The sequence below is a fragment of the Centrocercus urophasianus genome, unplaced genomic scaffold, assembly GCF_019232065.1.
Source record: "Centrocercus urophasianus isolate 14NV4802_14NV808 unplaced genomic scaffold, USGS_Curo_1.0 seq_20, whole genome shotgun sequence".
Lineage (NCBI taxonomy): Eukaryota > Metazoa > Chordata > Aves > Galliformes > Phasianidae > Centrocercus > Centrocercus urophasianus.
In genome coordinates this window covers 2,436,123-2,457,053 of record NW_024884756.1, presented here as the reverse complement: position 1 = coordinate 2,457,053, position 20,931 = coordinate 2,436,123, and the positions used below count along the sequence as shown (strand labels likewise).

Genomic DNA, 20,931 nt, shown 5'->3' with positions numbered 1-20,931 from the left:
TCTGGGATTCCTCCAGCAGACACTCACAGAGAGGACTTCTCTTTCTAGGGAAACGCTGGAAATCCTGGCACACCTGGTCAGAAGGGAGAGATTGGATACCCTGGTCCATCTGTAAGTGTTCATTGCACCCCAGGAGTCTCCTCATTGCCTGCATGAGAAACGTGACAGTCCCTATGTGTGCCAGGGGTTGAAAAATATGCCTATGAAAGTTACATATTGCACTCAATTATTTTTATTACTTTCATTAACAGGGACTTAAAGGTGATAAAGGACTATCCATCAGTGTAAGTATAGCATCATTTGAGCCTTATTTTGAGACATTGTTTTGTTGGCTCTGTCATGTTTATTTGCTCTTTCTGACTCTCCTCCTGTTTCCTAAAGCAATGTGCCCTTGTGCAGAACATCAAAGATAAATGCCGTGAGTACCTCAGTGCTTTGCTAATTCCCCACTGCTACCCTTGTATGCCAGTCACATCAAACGAATGGCACTGACTGAACTGCTTTTTTCCCCCCCCCTCATCTTTTTCACAGCTTGCTGCTATGGTAAGTTACATTCAGTCCTTTACATCCTGATGTTGTCGCGTGCAAGAACTGCTGTTTTCCCCACACGTGTGGTACGAATGATTGACTTCCACTGAGCAGGTGTTTCTTGCACCCTGACAACTGCCTGAGGCACAGTTTTTTTCCCAACCCGTGTTTTTGGCAGGTCCCAAGGAATGCCCTGTCTTCCCAACCGAGCTGGCCTTCGCTATTGACACCTCCTCAGGTGTCGGGAGGGATGTCTTCAACAGGATGAAGCAAACGGTGCTCAGAGTGGTCAGCAACTTAACCATTGCTGAGAGCAACTGCCCTCGAGGTGCCCGCGTGGCCCTGGTCACCTACAACAATGAGGTCACCACGGAGATCCGCTTTGCTGATGCCAGGAAGAAATCGAGCCTCCTCCAGCAGATCCAAAACTTCCAGGCAACCCTGACCACAAAGCCACGCAGCCTGGAGACTGCCATGTCCTTTGTGGCCAGGAACACCTTCAAGCGTGCCCGAAGCGGGTTCCTCATGAGGAAGGTGGCTGTCTTTTTCAGCAACGGGGAGACAAGAGCCTCCCCGCAGCTCAACGATGCCGTGCTGAAGCTCTATGACGCTGGGGTCACTCCTGTGTTCCTCACCAGCAGGCAGGATGCGGTTCTCGAAAGAGCTCTGGAGGTTGGGGCTGTTCACCCTTTCTTTCCTTTTCTGCTCCTGACCTCAGTTCAGTTCATTGGGAGATTGATGGCATGTTTCTCTTGGCTCTTCCAGCCGCTGGTTAGCTTCTGTAGGCCTTTCAAGTGCTTAGTGCTGAGAAGCACTGCTATGCAAACTCATCCAGCATGTCTGTTAGAGAAATCTGAGATGCATGCTGCAAAACTCTAGCGATGTTGTGATGAGTTGTTTCCCAGACCACAGCTCCCACGTGCTTGGTGTGGTATGAAGAAGATCACCTCTGCAGAGAGAAGTAAAGACAAAATCAATGGGGGGGGTGGGGGGGAAAGGCAGAATTATAGTAGCATTCTTACTAGAGGGAGAGCTGAGGTATATACATTTAAAGCAGGAAAAAGAGCCCTAACTGAGCATGCTAAACACTGTGCTTGACCCTTTTCATGTCTAAACTAGTCCCACTGATATCAGGTATACTAGGCTCCTCCAGATCGGACACACCAAAACCAGTATGCTGTGCAGGGAATCCCGTAGAGTTGGCCACGAGGTTGCCTTCTCCTACTTTCCAGTGAAAATAACAGAAGGCAGCAATGCTAACATCACGTTTTTGTTTTGTTTTTTGCCTCCACCCAGATCAACAACACAGCAGTTGGACATGCGATCGTCCTTCCAACCAGCGGCAGCCAGCTGAACGACACCATCCGCAGGCTCTTGACTTGTCATGTTTGTCTGGGTAAAGCATCCAAATTCCCTTCTAGACTGTGCCAGATCCTTCTGGTTGCACAGCAGTTGGTTGTCAGTGGTACAGAAGGGAAGCCCAGCTAAGAGCCAGCTCGTTTGCTGCTGAAGACAAGGGATCCCTGTTTAGGCTGAGCACATTTGCATTGTGACTAAGGCTCACTGTTCATTAGGGATGTTCTCCAAGTTGTAAATGGAAGCTCTGTTTTTCAGCTAATATCTCTATCATATGATAGAGACTTTCAGCAGTGATAAGGGAGGCTTATCTTCAGCTCCTGCAGGTGATTAATCTGCTGTATTTCTGCCCTAGATGTGTGTGAACCTGATCCCATCTGTGGTTATGGCAGTCAAAGACCTGTATTCAGAGATAGAAGGGCAGCCCCGACAGATGTAGACACTGACATGGCCTTCATCATGGACAGCTCAGCCTCCACCACACCTCTGCAGTTCAATGAGATGAAGAAGTACATTTCCCACCTCGTAAGCAACATGGAAATCAGCTCTGAGCCAAAAATATCTCAGCACCATGCAAGAGTGGCAGTTCTCCAGCAAGCTCCTTATGAACACGAAACCAACTCAAGCTTCCCACCAGTGAAAACAGAGTTTTCATTAACTGATTATGGATCCAAACAGAAGATCATTAATTACTTGCACAACCAAATGACTCAGCTGTACGGCACAATGGCTATGGGAAGTGCAGTTGAACACACAGTGGCTCATATTTTCGAAAGCGCACCAAACCCTCGGGATCTCAAAGTCATAGTTCTCATGATAACTGGAAAAATGGAAAAACAAGAACTCGAGGACTTGCAGGAGGCTGTAATTGATGCAAAATGCAAAGGATACTTGTTTGTTATCTTGGGCATTGGCAGAAATGTGGATGTCAAGAATATCTATAGCCTAGCTAGTGAGCCGAATGACGTGTTCTTCAAATTGGTCTCTAAACCTGGAGAGCTCCATGAAGAACCCTTGCTACGCTTTGGGAGACTGCTGCCATCTTTTATCAGAAGTAAGTATAACATCCAGCAGCCAACATGGAAGGGGCAACACCTGACCTCAGTGGGAATAATCTGGCAGATTGTGCCTGCCTGCTGGGCAGTCTCTGTCATGACCATCTAACTGGGCAGTAGTACCACTGAAGAAGTAACCTTGTTTTATATGTTCTATACCTTTGGGTGTTTTGTTACTGCCTGTAGGTCTGTCCAGTTGTCTCTGTCTTTGTTTTGGGGTCCTTTCGGGCAACCCACCCCACGCACCTTTTTGATCACAGAATGGCCTGGGTTGAAAAGGACCACAATGCTCATCTAGTTTCAACCCCCTGCTGTGTGCAGGGTCACCAACCAGCAGACCAGGCTGCCCAGAGCCACATCCAGCCTGGCCTTGAATGCCTGCAAGGATGGGGCATCCACAGCCTCCTTAGGATCCACCAAGTAGAGTCTGTGTGTACATCTAGCTTGGCTTGGCCTCTCCAGGCTCACCTCAAAGATCTAACCTAATTGTGCCTGGCATGCTAGCTGATCTGCAATGCGTCCCATTGGGTCTGGTAGTGCTGAGGCTCTGAATTGCAGCTCATCTTGCAGTAAAATAATAAGCCAACATGTACACATCTTCCCAGACAAATAAATGTTTAGTTTTTCTCATTTTGATATTTTCCATCCACTGCTTATAGGGATCCTGGGAACTTCCAAGCACACTTCTAGTATTTTACTGAGAAGTGCTTTGCTATGAGAACACTGTTTACATGTGACTAAAACAACCATCTAGTATCTTGCAGTTACTGCTTTTTGTATGTTGGAATAACAAGTCTCTCCGCTCAGGATGCTGCACTAAACATCAAAAGATAGTCCATAGCTTTTAACAAGAAAAGAGAAAAGCTTTTTAAATCAAGAAGAAATACACATAATGCAGTGTTGGTAGGTAACAATCACCTTCAGCAATAGTGTTTAATGCTAATCTTCCTCCATCTCTAGGTGACTTTGCTTTCTACCTATCTCCAGAAATAAGGAAACAGTGCAAGTGGCTTCAGGGTGATCAAACACCCAAGAGCCCTGGGCATACTGGACAAAAAGCAGTGTAAGTAGACCTCCAAAATTCTGTTTCTATAATATTTGGGAAAATAATGAATATGAAAAATGGACATATGAACTGCTTTATTGCTCTGATAGATATGCAGCCCCCAATGCAACCGTAACCCAAACCATAAGAACCACCACCACGCTAAGCACCACCATCAAGCCTGCTGCAAGCACCAGTGCCCACGCCAAGACCACAACTGCCAGCACCACAGCCCAGACCAAAGCCACGGAGAGGCCCACAGAGAGCACTACTGTCCAGGTGAACGCTACTGTACAGAGCCAAGGAAGCACTGCTGCCAACACAAAAGCCACCAGCCGCACCACAGCGAGCACCACGGCTGCAGCAGCGAGCGGCAGGAGAAGACAAGGTGGTACGTAAAAGGCTGTCCCCATGCATCATGTCACTTTCTTGTCTGGGTTTCTCTGTGCTGTAGTGAGCTAGGGCTTTTTTTCCTTCCCAATAGGGTCATCCTAACAGGAAATGTCACTAGGAAGCCAAGTTTTGCTCTTGCAGAAAGACATTAAGAGCAAAGCCGGAAACTTGTACTGGTTTCTTCTCAGAAAGAGAGGTGCTGCAGTGGAACAGCTGTCCAGGGAGGTGGTGGAGTCACCATCCCTGGAGGTATTCCAGAGCCATGGAGATGTGGCACTGAGGGATTTTTTGTGGGCAGTAGGCAAGGTGGGGATGCATTCACGGTTGGACTTGGGAATCTTAGAGGTCTTTTCTAACCTGAAAGACTCCAGGATTTAAGAATGGGACAATCCATCACCTGCTGCCCAGCCCAGCAGCCAACCCAGGAATATGGTGACAGAGCCACACTCTTTCTAGTGTGGCTCCTTTGCTTTCGGTGTTTTTTATCCCCCGAGCTATGTTTTGCTATTTATGGTGATTCATACAGCAAGGTTGCTTGAGATCTCTGTCAGCTAATATAAATAGCTGAAGTTCATTCATCACTGAATCACTGTGGAGGCCTCGTTGGGAATGATAAAGCTCTTCCATATGAGCACAGAGCATGTAAAGAAGCCTTCCCAAGTGCTCCTGCAGGGGGGTGCAGGCAGCTCTCTGCAAGTAACAAAGAACATCTGTCAAAAGCAAAGCCAGTTGATGAACACATCTCCATGTAAAAACAGCATTTGCAAGGTCAATGCTTTCATCTGTTTGCAGGAAACAAGCTTTTTTGGGTATTTCTTGTTCCACTGTTGCTTCCAAGCAATGTTAAGGCTTCATGCAATGCTCTTCCATAGCAGGAAAACCTTTCTCTAACAGCTTCTGTGACTTGCCTAAGGTTACGTTAGGTCTGAGGCAAGCTTTGCTTTAAGATCCTCATCCAGGCCATGAAAAAGAAAGCCCCCCTGCAGCACGCTGGGCATCAACATGCCACAAGTCGATTCTCACTTCTCTTTGAGACTTTCCAGACCCTCATGTAGTTTCTCTCCCTGTTCCCAAACTGCAGCAAAGATGAATGACATCCAGATCACGGATGTCACCGAGAACAGCGCCAGGCTGCGCTGGGCCAGCCCTGAGCCACACAGCGCCTACGTGTTTGATCTCACCATCACCTTAGCACACGACCACTCTCTTGTGCTGAAGCAAAACGTCACCGGCACCGAACGTGTCATTGGGGGCCTCAGAAGTGGACAGAAATACCTCGTCTTCATTACAGGCTACCTGAAATCCCAGCCCAAAGTGACCTACACGGGGACATTCAGCACAAGTGAGTTCCTCTCGGTGAAATACCAACATTCATTACTATTTATTCCCCCCCCTATTTTAAGGCAACAGGCACAAAGCATGAAAACAAACATATAAGGAAGGGGGAAAAAAACAAACAATAAAAAAAAGTCAATACGAATGATCCCAACTCTGGCAACGTTCAGTTGTGTCACTGTCTTCCAGGTATCCTCTGTCCCCATTTATGAAACATTGGAATTCTTTGGCAAATGCGAAGTGACACTTCAGAGGTGTTAAACCGACCCAGATTGTGGGAGAACTAAAGCCAGTCCCAGAGGGGTGTTTGTCTCATTGTGCGTGCTGAAGGCTTTGCACAATGAGTCCTGCTAATGTCCAGACAGTAATTAATAATAAGAGCCAAACAGAGTTGACAGAGAGGCAATTCAAACGAGCCTAATTGCAAAATACGCAAGAAAAGCTGTTTCTTTCATAATAATCTTCACAGTCACTATCTGCTCCACATACCACAATATCCAAATGAAGCATTTAGAAAGGGTGAAATGGTGAATCTAGTCTTCTGAGGCTCAAGCTCCACGTACAAAGATCACATGTAAAACTCACCAAACCCTTTGGTATGACCAAAAGTTGCTGTATAAGAGAAAGCCAACTTTTTCCTTTAGTAGCTTGGCACAGAGGTGCCTTGGCTCGATGATGTGGCAAAGTCTGTGCCGGTGCCACCAGTTGCTGCCCCTGTCTGTTCTGGCACTTTAGAGCCTCCTCCACTGCCTGCAAGGAGCCTTTCTTTTGGTTTCAATGGGATGGGTTTGGAATGTGAAGTCTCCCTAGCTTCACTGGTAATAAACATGCCCACAAAAATGTTGAGAAAACACCTCAGTTTGGAGAAGTAACATTTGCATGTGTTGACTGAGAGCCTCAGTGCCCAGGAAGGCTTCATTTCCTATAGAAAGCATGAATGGGAACAAATTGGGCAGGCAGCAGTGATACCACCTGCCTTAACACCAGGTAGCACTGTCTGCCTCACTCAAATCCACTCAAGACATTTCCCTCCAGCCATCAGTTCTTGTGGCTGCAACCCTCCAGCCCTGGGGAAGGAGCATGATGCAACATGAGCCATGATCTCCTTTCCAACACAAGAGAGATTTTCTCCCCTCTGTGCCAGTCCTCAATGACTGAATCCCCAGAGGGCTACGAGGCTGTGATGTGGGGAACGTGGGCAGAGCACCACTGTAGCCCTTTGGGCAGCACACAAACAATCCTTGAAGACTGCAGGGGAGCAAGAAAAGATCCATCACAGCCTCTTTGTTCCCTTGGATGTTGTCTTATTACTCCCTCTCTAAGCCTAGAGGAGCAAAGTTAAACCAAGAGACAACAACTGCTCCTCCAGAGCCTCTGTCCCATCTCACGCTGTGATGAGAAGAGGGGCTACTCAGAGCTGTAGCTCCACAGCCACCACCACAGAAAAACCCAATTGTGCAGCACTGCTGCTGAGGAGAGCAATGTGAAGCACCTTGGCACAGCCAGACAGTTGTGGATGGATTACTCATTGTGTCAGCTGCATCCAATAAACATTTCTGAAACATACATGCTAGGATAAACAGATCCAGGCCTGATTCCTGCAACCTGTGTGTCCCCTGATCCCTCTGCTGAATTTGCTGCCAGTGGGTTTGTTTAACACTGTGCCTTGGCTCACCAGTATGGCCACGGGTGGTGGGGATCCCCAAGGGTGTTGCTGCAGAACACGGTTGCCCTTGGCTGACTGCTCTTTCTGTCTTCCCCAGAGACCCCAGCGCAGCCCAAAGTGGCCCTGGCCAACATGATGCTGAACACTGAGCCACTGGAAGTGCCTGAAAATGGTGAGTATTGGTGCCGGTGGGAGAGATGGGGTGGGAGCTCTGAGAAGGAACCCCACGAAAAGGAAAGCTGCAGAGCTGTTGGAGCGGGTCCAAATGAGGACAATGAAAACGATCAGGCCAGGCTGAATGGGACCTGGGCAGCCTGATACAGTGGTGGCAACCCTGTCTAAGCAGAGGGGGAGAACTGGATGACCTTCAAGGGCCACTAAGCCACTCTGTGAAGATCCTGACCATTAGCACCAGTCTTTCCCTTGCCTACTGCCAAACGTGGACTTCCTCAGAGCAAGCATAGCCCTGCTAGGACCAAAGGATCTTCAAGTCCTTTGCTTTGCAGAGCCAATAGAGCACAGGCTAGATGAAAGCCTTGAGCATAAAGGCCAATACTCTGCATGATGCCTCAGACCCATGCTGGATCCAAAGCTCACTAGAACTACTGAGATCTTTGCAGGAGATTCAGACCAGGCCTAATTTCCATCATAGAGTTAGAAAATGAGCTAGAGCCCAAGTGCTGGCCACTCCCCAGGGATACAATGCAACCCATAGCATACCTGGTGCACGTAGACATTGCTGTAAGCATCAAACTGTTTGCTCCTTCTCTCCTGGTTTGCCACAAAGAACAAGCCTTGGCTCCTTGGTTTAGCACAACTCCCAACAACCTGTAGCCAGGGACTACAGGGAAGATAGTGGCAAACACTTGATTAAATTTAGCTGATTGACAGCTTCCCAGCTGCCCTCCCCATTTCTCTACCATCAGTGGCTTATCACAGTAAACCACTAGCAAGCACCCACTCTGCTGATAATCACATTAACATATTCTTAGTAATGCTGTTAAATCACTGCAGCTGTTACAGTGTTGTCTCAGTGCTTTTGTTGACATCAAGCTTGCTGCATCAGCCCTGTAATGCAATCACACTGTAACTGCTGGACTGTAGCTCTTCCTCTACAGAACTGGAAGGGTCCGTGGCCTTCATAAAGCTGTCACCGACTGTGGATCATCTGACATCTAAAAGTCATCTCCATATAAGCACTTTTTTTTTTTTTTTTTTTTTTAATAAGCCTCTTGCTCACACTGTGGCTCGTTACCTTCATCAGGATCTTGAGGAGGAGGAGGGGGAGAAGGGTGTTAGGCTCAATGAGCAGCAGGTGGAGGTCTAGAGTGGAGGTCTCAAGGAACATCTCATCTGTGTCTTGATGCATGTCCCATCACTGCTGTGATGCTCTGAATGGCTTCTCCTGCTGCATCTGCAAAGTGCCTCCCATGCGTTCCCATTGGCCAGGTCCCCTCCTGGCAAGTCCCCTCCAGGTGAACCCATGCCCTGGCTTTGCTTAACCCCTCGTGTGCCAGCCCTTTGGAGACAAGATATAGTGGATGTGCTGTATGCTCTGCACATCAATGCACATCTCTGAGTCCCAGCTCTTTTCACGACCCATTTGCAGCAGGTGCCCTAGGATTTACGGCATCTGTCTCTCAGGAGAAAGCCTTTCCTGGAGGCCTTCAAGGACGCTGCTGCTAATCTGAAGTTTTTCAGCAGGCTGAGGATATTAAAAACAGAGCAGAGCAGTGGGGATGGGTTGTTTAACTGAGTCTTCCCTAGTTCTCTGCACAGTGGGAAAGATCCATACATAAATCTTCCCGCAAACTTTGGAGGAAGCCCCAGATTGTGTTATCCTTATATAGGTAATGCAGCTGCTAGCACTGATGGCCCTTTCTAATAAAAAGTCTGGGATTTGGGCCTAAGTTATCATTTCTGGACAGGAAAAATACCTATGTTTAAGCCCTGAAGACTACCAGGTATGGCTTGCCTTCAGAGATAAAATAAGCACACTTAAAAATTGAAGTTACTGCCAAGACAAAGGCCTTTGGAAATAGATATTGAGTAGCTGTGTGAAGGCCCAATCCTGCCCACACCACCCCAGCATGGGGTTGGGATGGGTTGAGTTGGTGCTTAGTGAGAAGGGGGAACAGAAATGGTGTGATGTGGAAACACCCCCAGCAGAAGTACGACCCACCCACCCGCATGGTCTGATCCAACCCTCTTGGCTTCTGATGATTTTAAATGCTTTGGGTTTTATTTATTTTATTTTATTTTTCCCTTTCCTGAATCTCTTTCCTTTTTTCAGCTTTTAACCCTTCCGGAATCATTTAACCTTTGCACCTTTTGATATGCAGATTTGGCAGACCCTTGCTTGCTGGACTTTGACATGGGCATGCAGTGCAAGGACTATCAGGTTGTGTGGTTCTTTGACTACAAACACAAGATCTGCAGCCAGGGTTGGTATGGTGGCTGCGGTGGTAATGCCAATAGATTTGAGACCGAAGCTGAGTGCAATAGCAAATGCTTGAAACCATGTAAGTACCACACGGGGGTTAATCCTTTCACTTTTTACTGAGATTTCAAATAACGTTTGGGCCAGAGAGAAAACATCCTTTAAACACCAAACCAACACACTTTTTCCTCCAGCAGCAGCTGAGAAAGCCATGCAGCAGCCACCCCTTGAGAAAAGGTTATCGCCAGGTAACACACCAAAAACTTCGTCATAAAATAAATCATTCATCATTCACATTCACCATTTCATGGCATGCGTCCATGCTTGTCCATTACGAGATCATCATATGAGAAGGACCTTGGTTTGCATTTGCTCCCTGATGTGGCCTTGCCCCACCATCCGCTTTGCATGAGCGAGTCACCTGCATGCCTTGTCTCACCCCAGAAGCTGTGGCTGCATGACCCAAGTGCAAGCCACAGCTAACACAAAAACACGCCACATATTGTAAGAAGTGTGCAGCACCGTGGTCCCAAAGCATCTTTTGTTATCACTGCATGCCTAAGCAGTGCCATCGCTCATCAGCATGCCTTTGTTGTGCTGCGAAGAACTGCAAATACTTTGCAAGGAAAATTACCCCGTGTGACACAGGTCTGAAAGCTGAGGAAGGAGCCCACAGGAAAGTGGTAACAAGCTCCTTTTCTCCGGGTATTTCTCAGCCCCTAGGTTTCAAGACCTGGGAAGAAAGCAGGGACTTGCAGTCACTGGCAAAGCAGTACGGGGGGATGGGAACCTGTCCCCCAAAAGCCTTTCCATCATGGCAGTCTCTCCTTCTCACAACCTTCTGGGGCCCTTTGCAGAGAAAGGGGAGAAAGCTAGGAGCAAAGTGAGCTCTGAGACTGAGTTTGGGAACTCACGCAGAAACTAATGGCTCGAGTTGGGAGCAGGATTTCAGCCTCATAGAGTGGGGAAGCCTTGCTGGTGGGTAGTTCTCCAGAGCAACACATATTTCTGCTAACCCTATCCCAAAGCCTAGCCCCTTCCGATCATCATCACATGCCTTGATGATGTTTCCAGCAACTGTTGTTCAGCTTAGACTGATATTTCATGAACTTGGCACCATTCTGACCTGGGCAGATAGTCAAGAAAAGCAACGGAGGGGCCCTGGAGGGACGCTCGTCTCTCTGCCCACCCTGCGAGGGTCCCCCGCTCTATTCATCCCTTTCTCTCCCTTCTCTTTTTGTTTTCTGCAAAACAGTATGCTGTGGAAAAAGAAACTGAGCTTTTAAGATGCTGGGCATTGGGTCAGACTCTTGGTTCAGCCCATTGCAAGGTCCGGAGCCAGGTGCAACATTGAGAAATGCCTCAGTTTCCCAAAGCTGATGGCTCTTTGGGTGTGCTCCACACCCATCTCTCCTTGGAGTCAATGCTTGTTTACCCTTTAATTATTGCAATTTATAGGTCTCTCTATTTATTTTAATCAAATGTGCACCCAAGGCTCAGATGCATTTTCTCTGTGGGATGAATTAAAAACTCTGCTCATGGTGGCATCTTTCAACATGATGGAGTCCAGATGGCACTTAAGGCACATTTTAGCTCCTTAGCTCTTCAAAAAACGTGGTTGTTTGTTTGTTTTTGGCAGGGGAAGGTCTCAGATCAAATGCCATCCTGTCGTTTGGATGGAATGGTTGAAAGATGGGATATGATGACATCCCATAGTGCTCTGAGTCTGGAGGGTGGCACCAGCCCACACAGTACGCATACTGGGGCTGGTGGATGGAAGGTCACTCTACAAGGGAATCTTCAGCTAACACAGCATGGCAGTTTTCCTGAAGCCAGCACTGAAATCAGATCTGCCTCCAAAACTGCTGTTGAATTTCCCCATCCATTAGCTGATCCTGAAAGCTCCTGCTGCCATCAAAGAGGACAATGGGGTGAAAAAGCAAGGATGTTTTGTCCTTGTGCTGAAAGAGAAAATACAGGATCCCTCCTGTGGGCTGGCTGGATTCAAGAAAGGGTGCACAGGGTTTGGAGCAGAGTCATTCTGGTGTTTGCATCTGCTGGTGTTTTGGAAAGCAGAACGGAAGGGAGAAGGGCTTTTAGCAGAATAAATAGAAGAGGAAAAGAGCTTGCCAAAGGGATGGGGAAGCTTTTGGCTGGAGGAGCCTGATAACAAAGCTGAATTGGAAGTTCAAATATTGATTTCAAACTCCTAGGAGAAGCAGAGATTTAGAAAGAAATCCTGCTTCAACAAGCCACTTTTAGATCACAGCAAAGTAAACTGTGAACAAGAGAGTCCTTTCCAACACTTCTCTCTCAGAAGGATGCATTCCCAGCTCGTACCTCAAACCAGCCAACAAACCTCTGCTCGGTTTGACCCAGGCAAGATCAGGCAGTGACCTGCTTAGCTCCGTGCCTGCAGCACACAAAGAAAAGAGAAAATGCAATTAAAAGGGGAGAGGACAGGGAGAGTTTAGGCAGGGTCCTGCCCATCCCTGGGGTCAGATGGGCACGGAGTCCATGACACTGATTTCTCCCTTTCCTCAACCTGCTGGCTGCAGCATTCCTGTGCTCTGGGCAGCTGCCAGCACCAACTGCAATTTCCTTACAAGCAAACCTGCCACCAGCACTTTCTTATTTTCTAGGATTTGCTGCCAGACCTACTTTCTAGTCAGGATTTCAGGGATAATACTCTGCATCCTTCTTCCCACAAACATTTTGAAAGGGTTTAGCACGCATTTTCTATCATCAAACTCCCAAAAAACTTGCTTGCATCTATGCCTTTCCATTAATTCACCCCTTATTTCTATATTCTTCTCTATTCTCCTCATGGATATGTGGGAACTGTTTCTGGTAGGGCACAGTACCTTGATTTCTAGCACCCCATCTGTAGCATCTTACAAAGGGTATGAGGTTATCACAAGACAACTTCAGGAGATGGATTTCCTGGCCACTCATTGCTGGTATGTATGTACTCTGTATACATTTTTGGAAAAGTGATGGCAAAAATGGTTTTCCCCTTGAGACCCAGCTCTGATACCTCCCAACTCATTTCCTAGAAACAGAAGGGATCTGCAGACAATTGTTGCCATGTGGCACATGTCCTTCTCTCTGCCTTTACTCCAGCATCGTGCCACACCAGCAACACAGCTGATGGCTTGAAGAGCAGCGTTGGCATCCTCCTGGGCTCAGTGCTGGGCAAAGACACCCAAAGATCTTCTCTTTGCCAACACAGAGACTGGGTTCAGCCACAGGAGACCAGGCAACGCCTGGGCCGGTGTCACCCCTTCTGGTCTTGCATGCCAGCCCTGTTCACTGGCATTTCTTTACCATGCTCGTGTCTTGAGAGAACCTGTCTTTAGCCCAGGACCCCAGACCTCTAGCTGACTCTCCCTTCTCCTGCTTTTCTCTGCAGTCATGGACATCTGCTTGCTGCAGAAGGAGGAGGGGACCTGCAGAGACTTTGTGCTGAAGTGGCACTACGACCTGAAGACCAAGAGCTGTGCAAGGTTCTGGTACGGCGGCTGTGGAGGCAACGAGAACAGATTCAACACGCAGAAAGAATGTGAAAAAGCCTGCAGCCCTGGTAAGCACTCAGAAGCGGGCAAAACGTGTTGGGCCAGCAAGGGGGCTGAGGGTGGTATGGGCTTTGTAGCAAGGTCACCCAGCACATGAGCCACTTGCTCTCCCTCAGCATCCCATGCTGTAACCTCACGTATCTTCCCCTTCTCCACCAAACTTCCTCAGGTAACATCAGCCCTGGCGTGGTGACGACGATAGGAACATAGAGCCAACAACCTGCCAACACATACCTCTGAGACAGCCAGGAGCATCCACCTTTGCCACCTTACCCCACTAGAAGCTAAGGGTATAGACTACCTTGCACTGTACTATTTCATGCTTTTAACTTCCTAAGCAAACCTCAAAGAAAGGTTTTTGCTGCATGACCTATCAATATGGTGCTAAACTGTTTGTGGACTGAGTGCTACGTGTGTCCGGGATATATTGTATAGCTTCAACATTACAAAATATTTACCTGATTGCAGATTGTTATTGTGTCTGAACACGTCTCTAAATTACCCTTTCTTTCCAATTCCGGCAGCCTGCCTATCGAAGGCAGAGTAAAAATTAGCAAAAAAAATAAAAATAAAATAAAAAAATAAAAATCATCATAATAATTTCACTGCAACTGTTACATGCTTGCTTTTATCATTTTCATATCTGAGCATAACTGCACACGGAAAGCCTTTGTGTAAGGGAGTAGCTGATAAACAAGCGGTTCAGTTTTCCATTCTTCCTTTTTGTTTTGTTTTGTTTTTTTTCTCCTTTTGCTGGATTAGATTTTCAAACTAGATCTCTTGGATGTATTTGTAACATATGTGGCCAACCAAAGGAGCAAGGAAAAGGAAGCAAGGTTTCCAAATGCAAATGCACTGCTGGGACCAAGGCCTCAGTTAATGAATTGTTAAATTGTGGTGTAGAATGTCTCCGGCATTCTTCTCATGTTGTATGTTTTATAAAACACAAAGCAAAGCAATTTGGGGTGAGGTGGGTGGGTGGGAGGGGGAATTTTATTTTTATTGTGGATTCTGTGTCAGGAAGTCTATACAAAGAACTTTTAAATAAAGTTTAATGGAAGTTTTGAGAAACTCATGCTTTTGTCCCTCTGTTTGTAAACGTCGTGATGGGCATCAGGGGAGTGATTTTGGTTTGGAAACTATTTATTTGGAAGGCAATCCCAATGGCCATAAGAGGGGGATGGTTGTAGTATGGACATCCAAGGGGACATCACTGAGATGCTGACGGTGACCAAGCTTGGGAAAGGTGGAAATTGGGATGACAGTCATGAAATCCCCTGGAGGACATTGCTCTGAGCAACACGGTCTCAGCTGGCCCGGGTTTGAAAAGTGTTGGACCAGAGAGGCACGGAGGTTCCTTCCATCCTACACAACTTAATGACACTACGGGCATTTTCCAGTGTGTGCTTTGCTGTTGGTGGCCATGACAATTTTAACTCCATCCTTTATTCCTGTCTGTCTTTGAGCTCATTCAAGGCAGCTAAAATTCATCCAAAAAGTCCCCCCAAAAGCATGAAGTAGATGAATAGCCAGGAATACCAGTCAGGCAAAACAACCACCTGTGAAAAGGTGGATCCTCCAAAGCCAGCTGGGTCATTTGAAGTTAATCCAGAAAATAACCATACGGAACTGGGACAAGATGATCTTTAAGGTTTCTTCCAACCCAAACCATTCTATGAATCTATGATTCCATGAAAATCCTTCATGGAGAGAGGCAAGAGAGCCAGCTGACTGCCTTGGCTTCAGCTCCTGATGACTCACAGTGCCATGCCTGTACTCTCTGGTCAGCTTTGGCCCCATTTCCCTGCCCTTTCCCCGCTTGCTCCCTGCAGCTTGCATTGCACTTGCTGCTTCATGCCCTATGCTTTCACTTAAAATTACTGAGCCTGCAATGAGCATGACACACCCTGTATGGATAATGCAGAAAAAAGGACATCGTGATGCAATTACCAGCTCAGAATTTGCTCTTTCCTCTGCCAGGTCACCCTTTGCTACCACAGCCCAGTGGAGCAATCAGTACTACAAGCTTCTCATAAAATGAGATGCTTCACAAGTTGGAAGAGATCCATAAGGATCACTGAGTCCAACTCCTGCCTCCACACAGTACCTCACAGAGCCAGGCTGGGGTCCTACATCTTGGTGAGCAACAGTTCCAAAGGAACTTGGCAATACTTCCCATGGCCAAGCAGAGGAGATGAGAAGGCAGCAGTTACAAGGCTAAATAGAGCTGGAAAGACACGTTCAGCTCCCTGCTCAATGCTACCTGTGAGTCCAAGAGACTCATCTTGATGTTGTGGGGAGTGTAGGATTCATGGCAAAGAGAAAACATAGGACTGAGGTCTGCCTCAGGCTTTGTCCCCACGAGGATTCCCACTTGTAGGTGCTCCTATGTCATTCTCAGCTCACAGAGCAGCCTAGCTCATGACATTTCCCATCAGTACCACGCTGTTGCTGGGGATGCTGCTTCAGCTGGGCATGAGCAGAGCTCTGGCAGCCATGCTTGGGAAGCTGTGCTGTTTATTTGGCACGCTCCATGAGCACATTGCAAGGGCTCCATTTGAGAACAAGGGAATAGGGAATTGACTTTTTATTGCACTTATTAATATCGTTGTTTCTCATAACGTCTGCACTCAGCTGAAGCTGCCTGGAGGGCAGAGCAGTCTGCCCTGCATTCCAGCATGCACAGGGGCATGCTGAAAGCACCCTTTTTCTCCTTCAGAGGCTATAAGCCTTGCAAACTGGATGCTCCAACACGCTGCCTCCTCCACAGCCTCTCCTTTTAGCTGTGAGCACAGAGGGTTAGGTGGGTTACAACGACCTGTGAATCATCCTTCCCAACCCTCTTTCCCTATCACTGCTCCCACTGACCCCATGTCACGCAGCCTGGGCTTTCCCAAGGACAGTGGGCGGCTTGGGGCCCCCATGGCCACTCACCCCTGGGATTGGGCATCACTTTGCTCTCCCGGGCCTTTTAAGGAAGCACGCTACGCCCTGGGCCCCTGGCCAGTGCGGGGTTACACATGGAAGTCATCTGCAGCTGGGAGCACATCTGCCAGCGTGGCTGCGGGACTGGAGCAGGAATAAAAATAGCTCAGCACAGCTTTGCATCCCGACGTGCTCAGCGCAGGCGCGCTGCTAGATGCTGCCCTGCCGGAACGCCGCTGGCCTTCCCCTCCTCTGCTTGTGCTTCCAGGAAGAAACAAAACACTCCTCTAAGCTCTGCGTTTGCTATTTTACTTTACTTACACACTCAATCCTAATACGGGTGTCCTCGCACGAGCTGCCCTTGTTTGTCCTATCTTCCATCCTAGGCGTTGGGTAGGCGTTTGTCCACCCTTCTCCTTTTGTCCCTCTGTCGCAGGGAGATGGTGGAGACGTCGACCCTGGAGGTGTTTGAGAAACATGTAGATATTACACTAAGGGAAACGGGTTAGTAGGGAAATAATGGTGGTAGGTGGACGGTGGGACTGGATGATCTTGGAGGTCTTTTCCAACTTTGGTGATTCCATGACTCTATGATCATCCCTCACTTGTGTAGGCGACAGCCAGCTGCAGAGCAAGGTGGGGAGTGCTCACAAAATGGCAGGAGGCTCAGCCCTCCCAGCAGCAGAGCTCAGGGCTGAGCTGTGTGCCGTGGGGTAAATGGCAATGAATTGGGACTGTGCTCCAGCTGCAGGGTGATTTATGAGAGTCTTTCCCTCACTTAAACAGAGCAGATCCGAAACAGATGTCTAACCTTTATCTCGATCACTGCAGAGACGGAGGAGCAGACAGAGGAGAGAGAAAGACATTTGAGTTTCCATTGGCTGCTGCTTCGCTGTCTTCCAAAGTCAGCTCATAAAGAAAAATGAACACCATCAGCCAGGAAACTTTGCTTTGGTGAACTATATGTTTTGTTTTGACGTTGGCTGCTATAGCGACCATGCTGAAATAAAAGTGCAGCCGGCTGTGATGACCTCACTCTGTTACTCCATTAAAATCCCGTATGACAAAGATGCAACCCGGGAAGATCAGTGTCTGAAGATTTGAACACAGGCATGTCTGTCACTCCAGTCTCCTGGAGAGCAGGGCTGAGGAAGGGCAGGTAGGAGAAGCAGGCTCTGGAAGCAGCCCTGTGCTGTGGGTGGATGTGGAATCATAGAGGTGGAAGGGACCCTTAAAGGCCACCTCATCCACCTCCCCAGCAGTGAACAGGGATACCTACAGCTAGATCAGATTGTTCAGAGCATGGTCCAAGACGTGAGGATCTCCACTGTAGGAAAGTAAAAGCCAAATACATTATTACTCCTCAAACAGGAAAGGAATAGCTTAAGCATGCAAGTAATCAATGTATATCATACCTCCTATGCATGATATCTTCCAGTTTGAGCACAGCCAGTGAACTGGAGTGGACATACCAATCTGAAAGGCCACAAAGAAGTTCCTGGGGAGGACGGCAGCAGTTTGTTATTTCTAAAATATTTGTCTAGTTTTCCAGAGGTGATTAATTCTGCAGATGGAGAGATTGCGTTGGAGTTTAATGAAAAACAATTAGCACTGCATTCAATTGACTGGAACTTTGCAGAGGGCATGGAACAGCCTGATTTTCAAATAAATGGACTGCTGCCACTCTTCAGCATCCCACTGCAGCCCCGCACACTCACAGCTTCTCCCAGCCCTTGGAGCATCCCCATACTTATTGAGGGTTTAATTGCTTACAGTGCAGCAAGCAGAAGTTAAAACAAGGGCCATTTGGAAAGGAACGTTAAAAATGCTTGCTTATTGCGAATTTCTCCTTGGAAATCTGGCAGGTTTTATAGCAGGGGCAATTTGTAAGTAAATGATGACTGATGTTCTGAAAGAGGTATTTTTACAGCAACTCTTTCTCAGGTTATTTCTCTCCCAGGGTGGAAGGGGCAAACAAGACATGGGGGAAAGGCAAAGGGGCAGCTTCAAAGATGCTCCCCTAGGAGTACCTCTCCTTCGCACCTATACCCGACTTTAGATGTAGAACAGGATGTACGAGTCTGTAAGGGCCTAAAAGCAGCAAATAACCCAAAGGTCTTACCATGAAAAATCCCTCACCATATCTCTGAGGAGTTTCAGTTTCCTCCATAGTGGTATAACATAGACGAGCAAGGATGCCAGGCATGGTGCTGGCCACAGCTTGGGGATAGGCACTGAGGTTACTCTAGGATGATGAGCCCGACATGGCTCTACCTCCCACTTTTGGTACCTTGCTTCCAATCTGCCCAACACTGTCTCATCTAATCACTGTCCCATCACTTATTATTTTGTCAACCAGAGCCTTCTCCTTTCCAGGCTGGGCACTCCTGTGCTGTTTGACTCCTCCACCTGTCGCTCCCATTTTGAGACCTGTCTTGCTCATTTCGGCACCGTTGGGAAGCAGCGTATTGAAAACAGCACCTGGTTTCCACCCCTCTCCCTTCTGCAAAAAGCAGAAAGCAAAAAGAAAAAAAAAAAAGAAGGCATTTTTTCATGTAGCCCAGAGCCAAGCTCATTGCGAAAGAGCGCACCGTGTTCTGGTCAGCCCCATCCATTGTCCTACAGCTGTGTTCCACCACAGGACTGCTGCTAGTGGTCACGTAAAAACAGGGCTGAGAACATCCCCTCTTGCAAATGTTTTTGACAGCCAGCCCCTGGCAGTGGCACTCGCTCCCACAAGCGGGGCTGATGTTGGAAATCTCTGCTCCCTGTCCCATCGCCAGACTTGGCAAATAAGGTCATGCTGCTAACACTGCAGGGTGCCATGAGTTTTAAGCTCCTCTGATCCCTGTGCAAAGCCCAAACCATGAGGAGAGGTCAGGGCAATGTGGACCCCAAGGACCACTCTACATTCAAAGAGGGGTGTAGGTGGGAAGAGCGTTGCTCCCATGTATGTGGACAGGAAAAGATGAGCAGAAAGGATTTGCTTCTGCAAAAAAACCCATCTCCTGAGCTGCTCCCTCTCAGACTCAGCTAACTACGTGTCCGTCTGCACCAGCAATCCCAGGAATTTCCACTGCACCCTGCTCAGGAAATCTCTGCATTTTTTAGAAGACGTGCCTATGGAGGGACACCAATTGCTCTGCGAGTGTATGAGCGTTGGGAAAGGGAGAGCCCAGAAAAAAAAGGAAAAAAAAAAGAAAAATAGAAAAAAAAACAACATCCCAAGCAACAAGGCTGGTTGGAAAAAGTAGTCAGGAGTTTGAAGCGCATCCAGACCACTGCTCTGGAAATCAGGCTGAAAAATCTTGTGACATCAGGCTTTCTGCGGAGATGGCTGCTATTTCCCAGCTGGAAAGCCCTGGGAATGTCACCAGCAGCCCACAGAGCTGGGAAGATAAGACCACTGTACCAAACAGCATCAAGGTAAACTGCAGCAGTGCAGCCTGTAGGGCACGAAATGCAAACAGCACTCCATCAGTCATTTGCACCAAGACTTCCAAGCTTTCCCAGCGCTTTGGGACAGCACAGGGGGGTTGCTTTTTTGGAGGTATTGTAGAATTATTCAGATTGGAAAAGTCCTCTAAGATCACCCAGTCCAACCCCAGCCCTCCCCTCCATGCCCACGTCCCTCAGTGCCACATCCCCACTGTTATGGAACACCTCCAGGGATGGTGACCCCAGCACACTTCCTAGGCAGCTGTGCCACTGTAGCACTGCTCCTTCTGAGAAGAAACGTTTCCTATCCACGTGAGAGATCTGGAGTTTGGCATTTCCTGCAAGAGAGAGGTGCTAGCAAGACAAAATGGTTGCAGCAAGCAGTAAATTGTCTGTCACTGGGATGTTATAGGAAGGCAATATGAAAATCAAAGCCCCACTGATACTTTCAAGTGCTGGAAAGCCACTCATAAATGCCTTTAGATACCTATGCCAAGGAAGACACAGCAATCCAAGACTTGTCATTGATCACATCCCCCAGGAATGACAACAAATCTGGGGAGCTGTCAACAGAGAAAAGAGAAATTTAAGATTTAAATGTAAAAGAAAGGTTGTCAAGCCCGCTGAGCAGCTGGCCTCAAGGGATGATGGATACAGCATGGATGTGACTGATGGCAGCCAAGAGAGCAGCAAGCCTGGATCCCAAAGTTTGTCCAATTGTTGCGTACGTAGAAGCATAGAATTGAGTTAAATGGAGCCTAAAGGTCATCCAGTCCAGCTCCTCTGCAATGAACAGAGACATCTGCAGCTGGATCAGGGTGCTTAGACCCCCAAACAATCTGACCTTGATTGTCTCCAGGGAGGGGGCATCCACCACCTCTCTGGGTGGTGAAGCACTGTGCCAGGTGCTTCAAGACTCTTATAATAAAAAACCTTCCTTATATCCAACACAAATTTCCACTCTTTCAGTTTGAATCCATTTCCCCTTGTCCTATCACAAGAGACCCTGCTAAAGCATCTGTCCCCTTCCTCCTTGTAGCCCCCCTTTAGATACTTAAAGGCTGCTCGCAGGTCTCCTTGGTGCCTTTTCTTCCCCAGTCTGAACAACCACAGCTTTCTCAGTATCCCATCCCCTGTGAGCTGTATAGTTCTTCATTATTACTATTATTTGCTTG

At 47.8% G+C, this 20,931-nt stretch overlaps 1 protein-coding gene across 11 annotated transcripts in view; it reads left to right on the top strand.

The window, feature by feature from the left end:
* COL6A3 (collagen type VI alpha 3 chain) overlaps nucleotides 1-14,358 on the top strand; it is a 53,722-nt gene extending 39,364 nt beyond the window's left edge. For 6 of the 11 annotated variants that reach the window (XM_042822201.1, XM_042822199.1, XM_042822198.1 and 3 more), the window contains 15 exons: nucleotides 49-111; nucleotides 252-284; nucleotides 382-418; nucleotides 532-543; nucleotides 707-1,200; nucleotides 1,825-1,924; nucleotides 2,240-2,938; nucleotides 3,900-4,002; nucleotides 4,095-4,375; nucleotides 5,459-5,719; nucleotides 7,476-7,550; nucleotides 9,721-9,900; nucleotides 10,013-10,066; nucleotides 13,231-13,401; nucleotides 13,563-14,358. In XM_042822201.1, the coding sequence (XP_042678135.1) occupies nucleotides 49-111; nucleotides 252-284; nucleotides 382-418; nucleotides 532-543; nucleotides 707-1,200; nucleotides 1,825-1,924; nucleotides 2,240-2,938; nucleotides 3,900-4,002; nucleotides 4,095-4,375; nucleotides 5,459-5,719; nucleotides 7,476-7,550; nucleotides 9,721-9,900; nucleotides 10,013-10,066; nucleotides 13,231-13,401; nucleotides 13,563-13,603 (2,604 nt within the window). In that variant the 3' untranslated portion in view covers nucleotides 13,604-14,358. The remainder of the gene's footprint in view (nucleotides 1-48; nucleotides 112-251; nucleotides 285-381; nucleotides 419-531; nucleotides 544-706; nucleotides 1,201-1,824; nucleotides 1,925-2,239; nucleotides 2,939-3,899; nucleotides 4,003-4,094; nucleotides 4,376-5,458; nucleotides 5,720-7,475; nucleotides 7,551-9,720; nucleotides 9,901-10,012; nucleotides 10,067-13,230; nucleotides 13,402-13,562) is intronic. The other 5 variants (XM_042822203.1, XM_042822202.1, XM_042822196.1 and 2 more) reach the window with 3 other exon arrangements.
* Nucleotides 14,359-20,931: the final 6,573 nt, after the last annotated feature.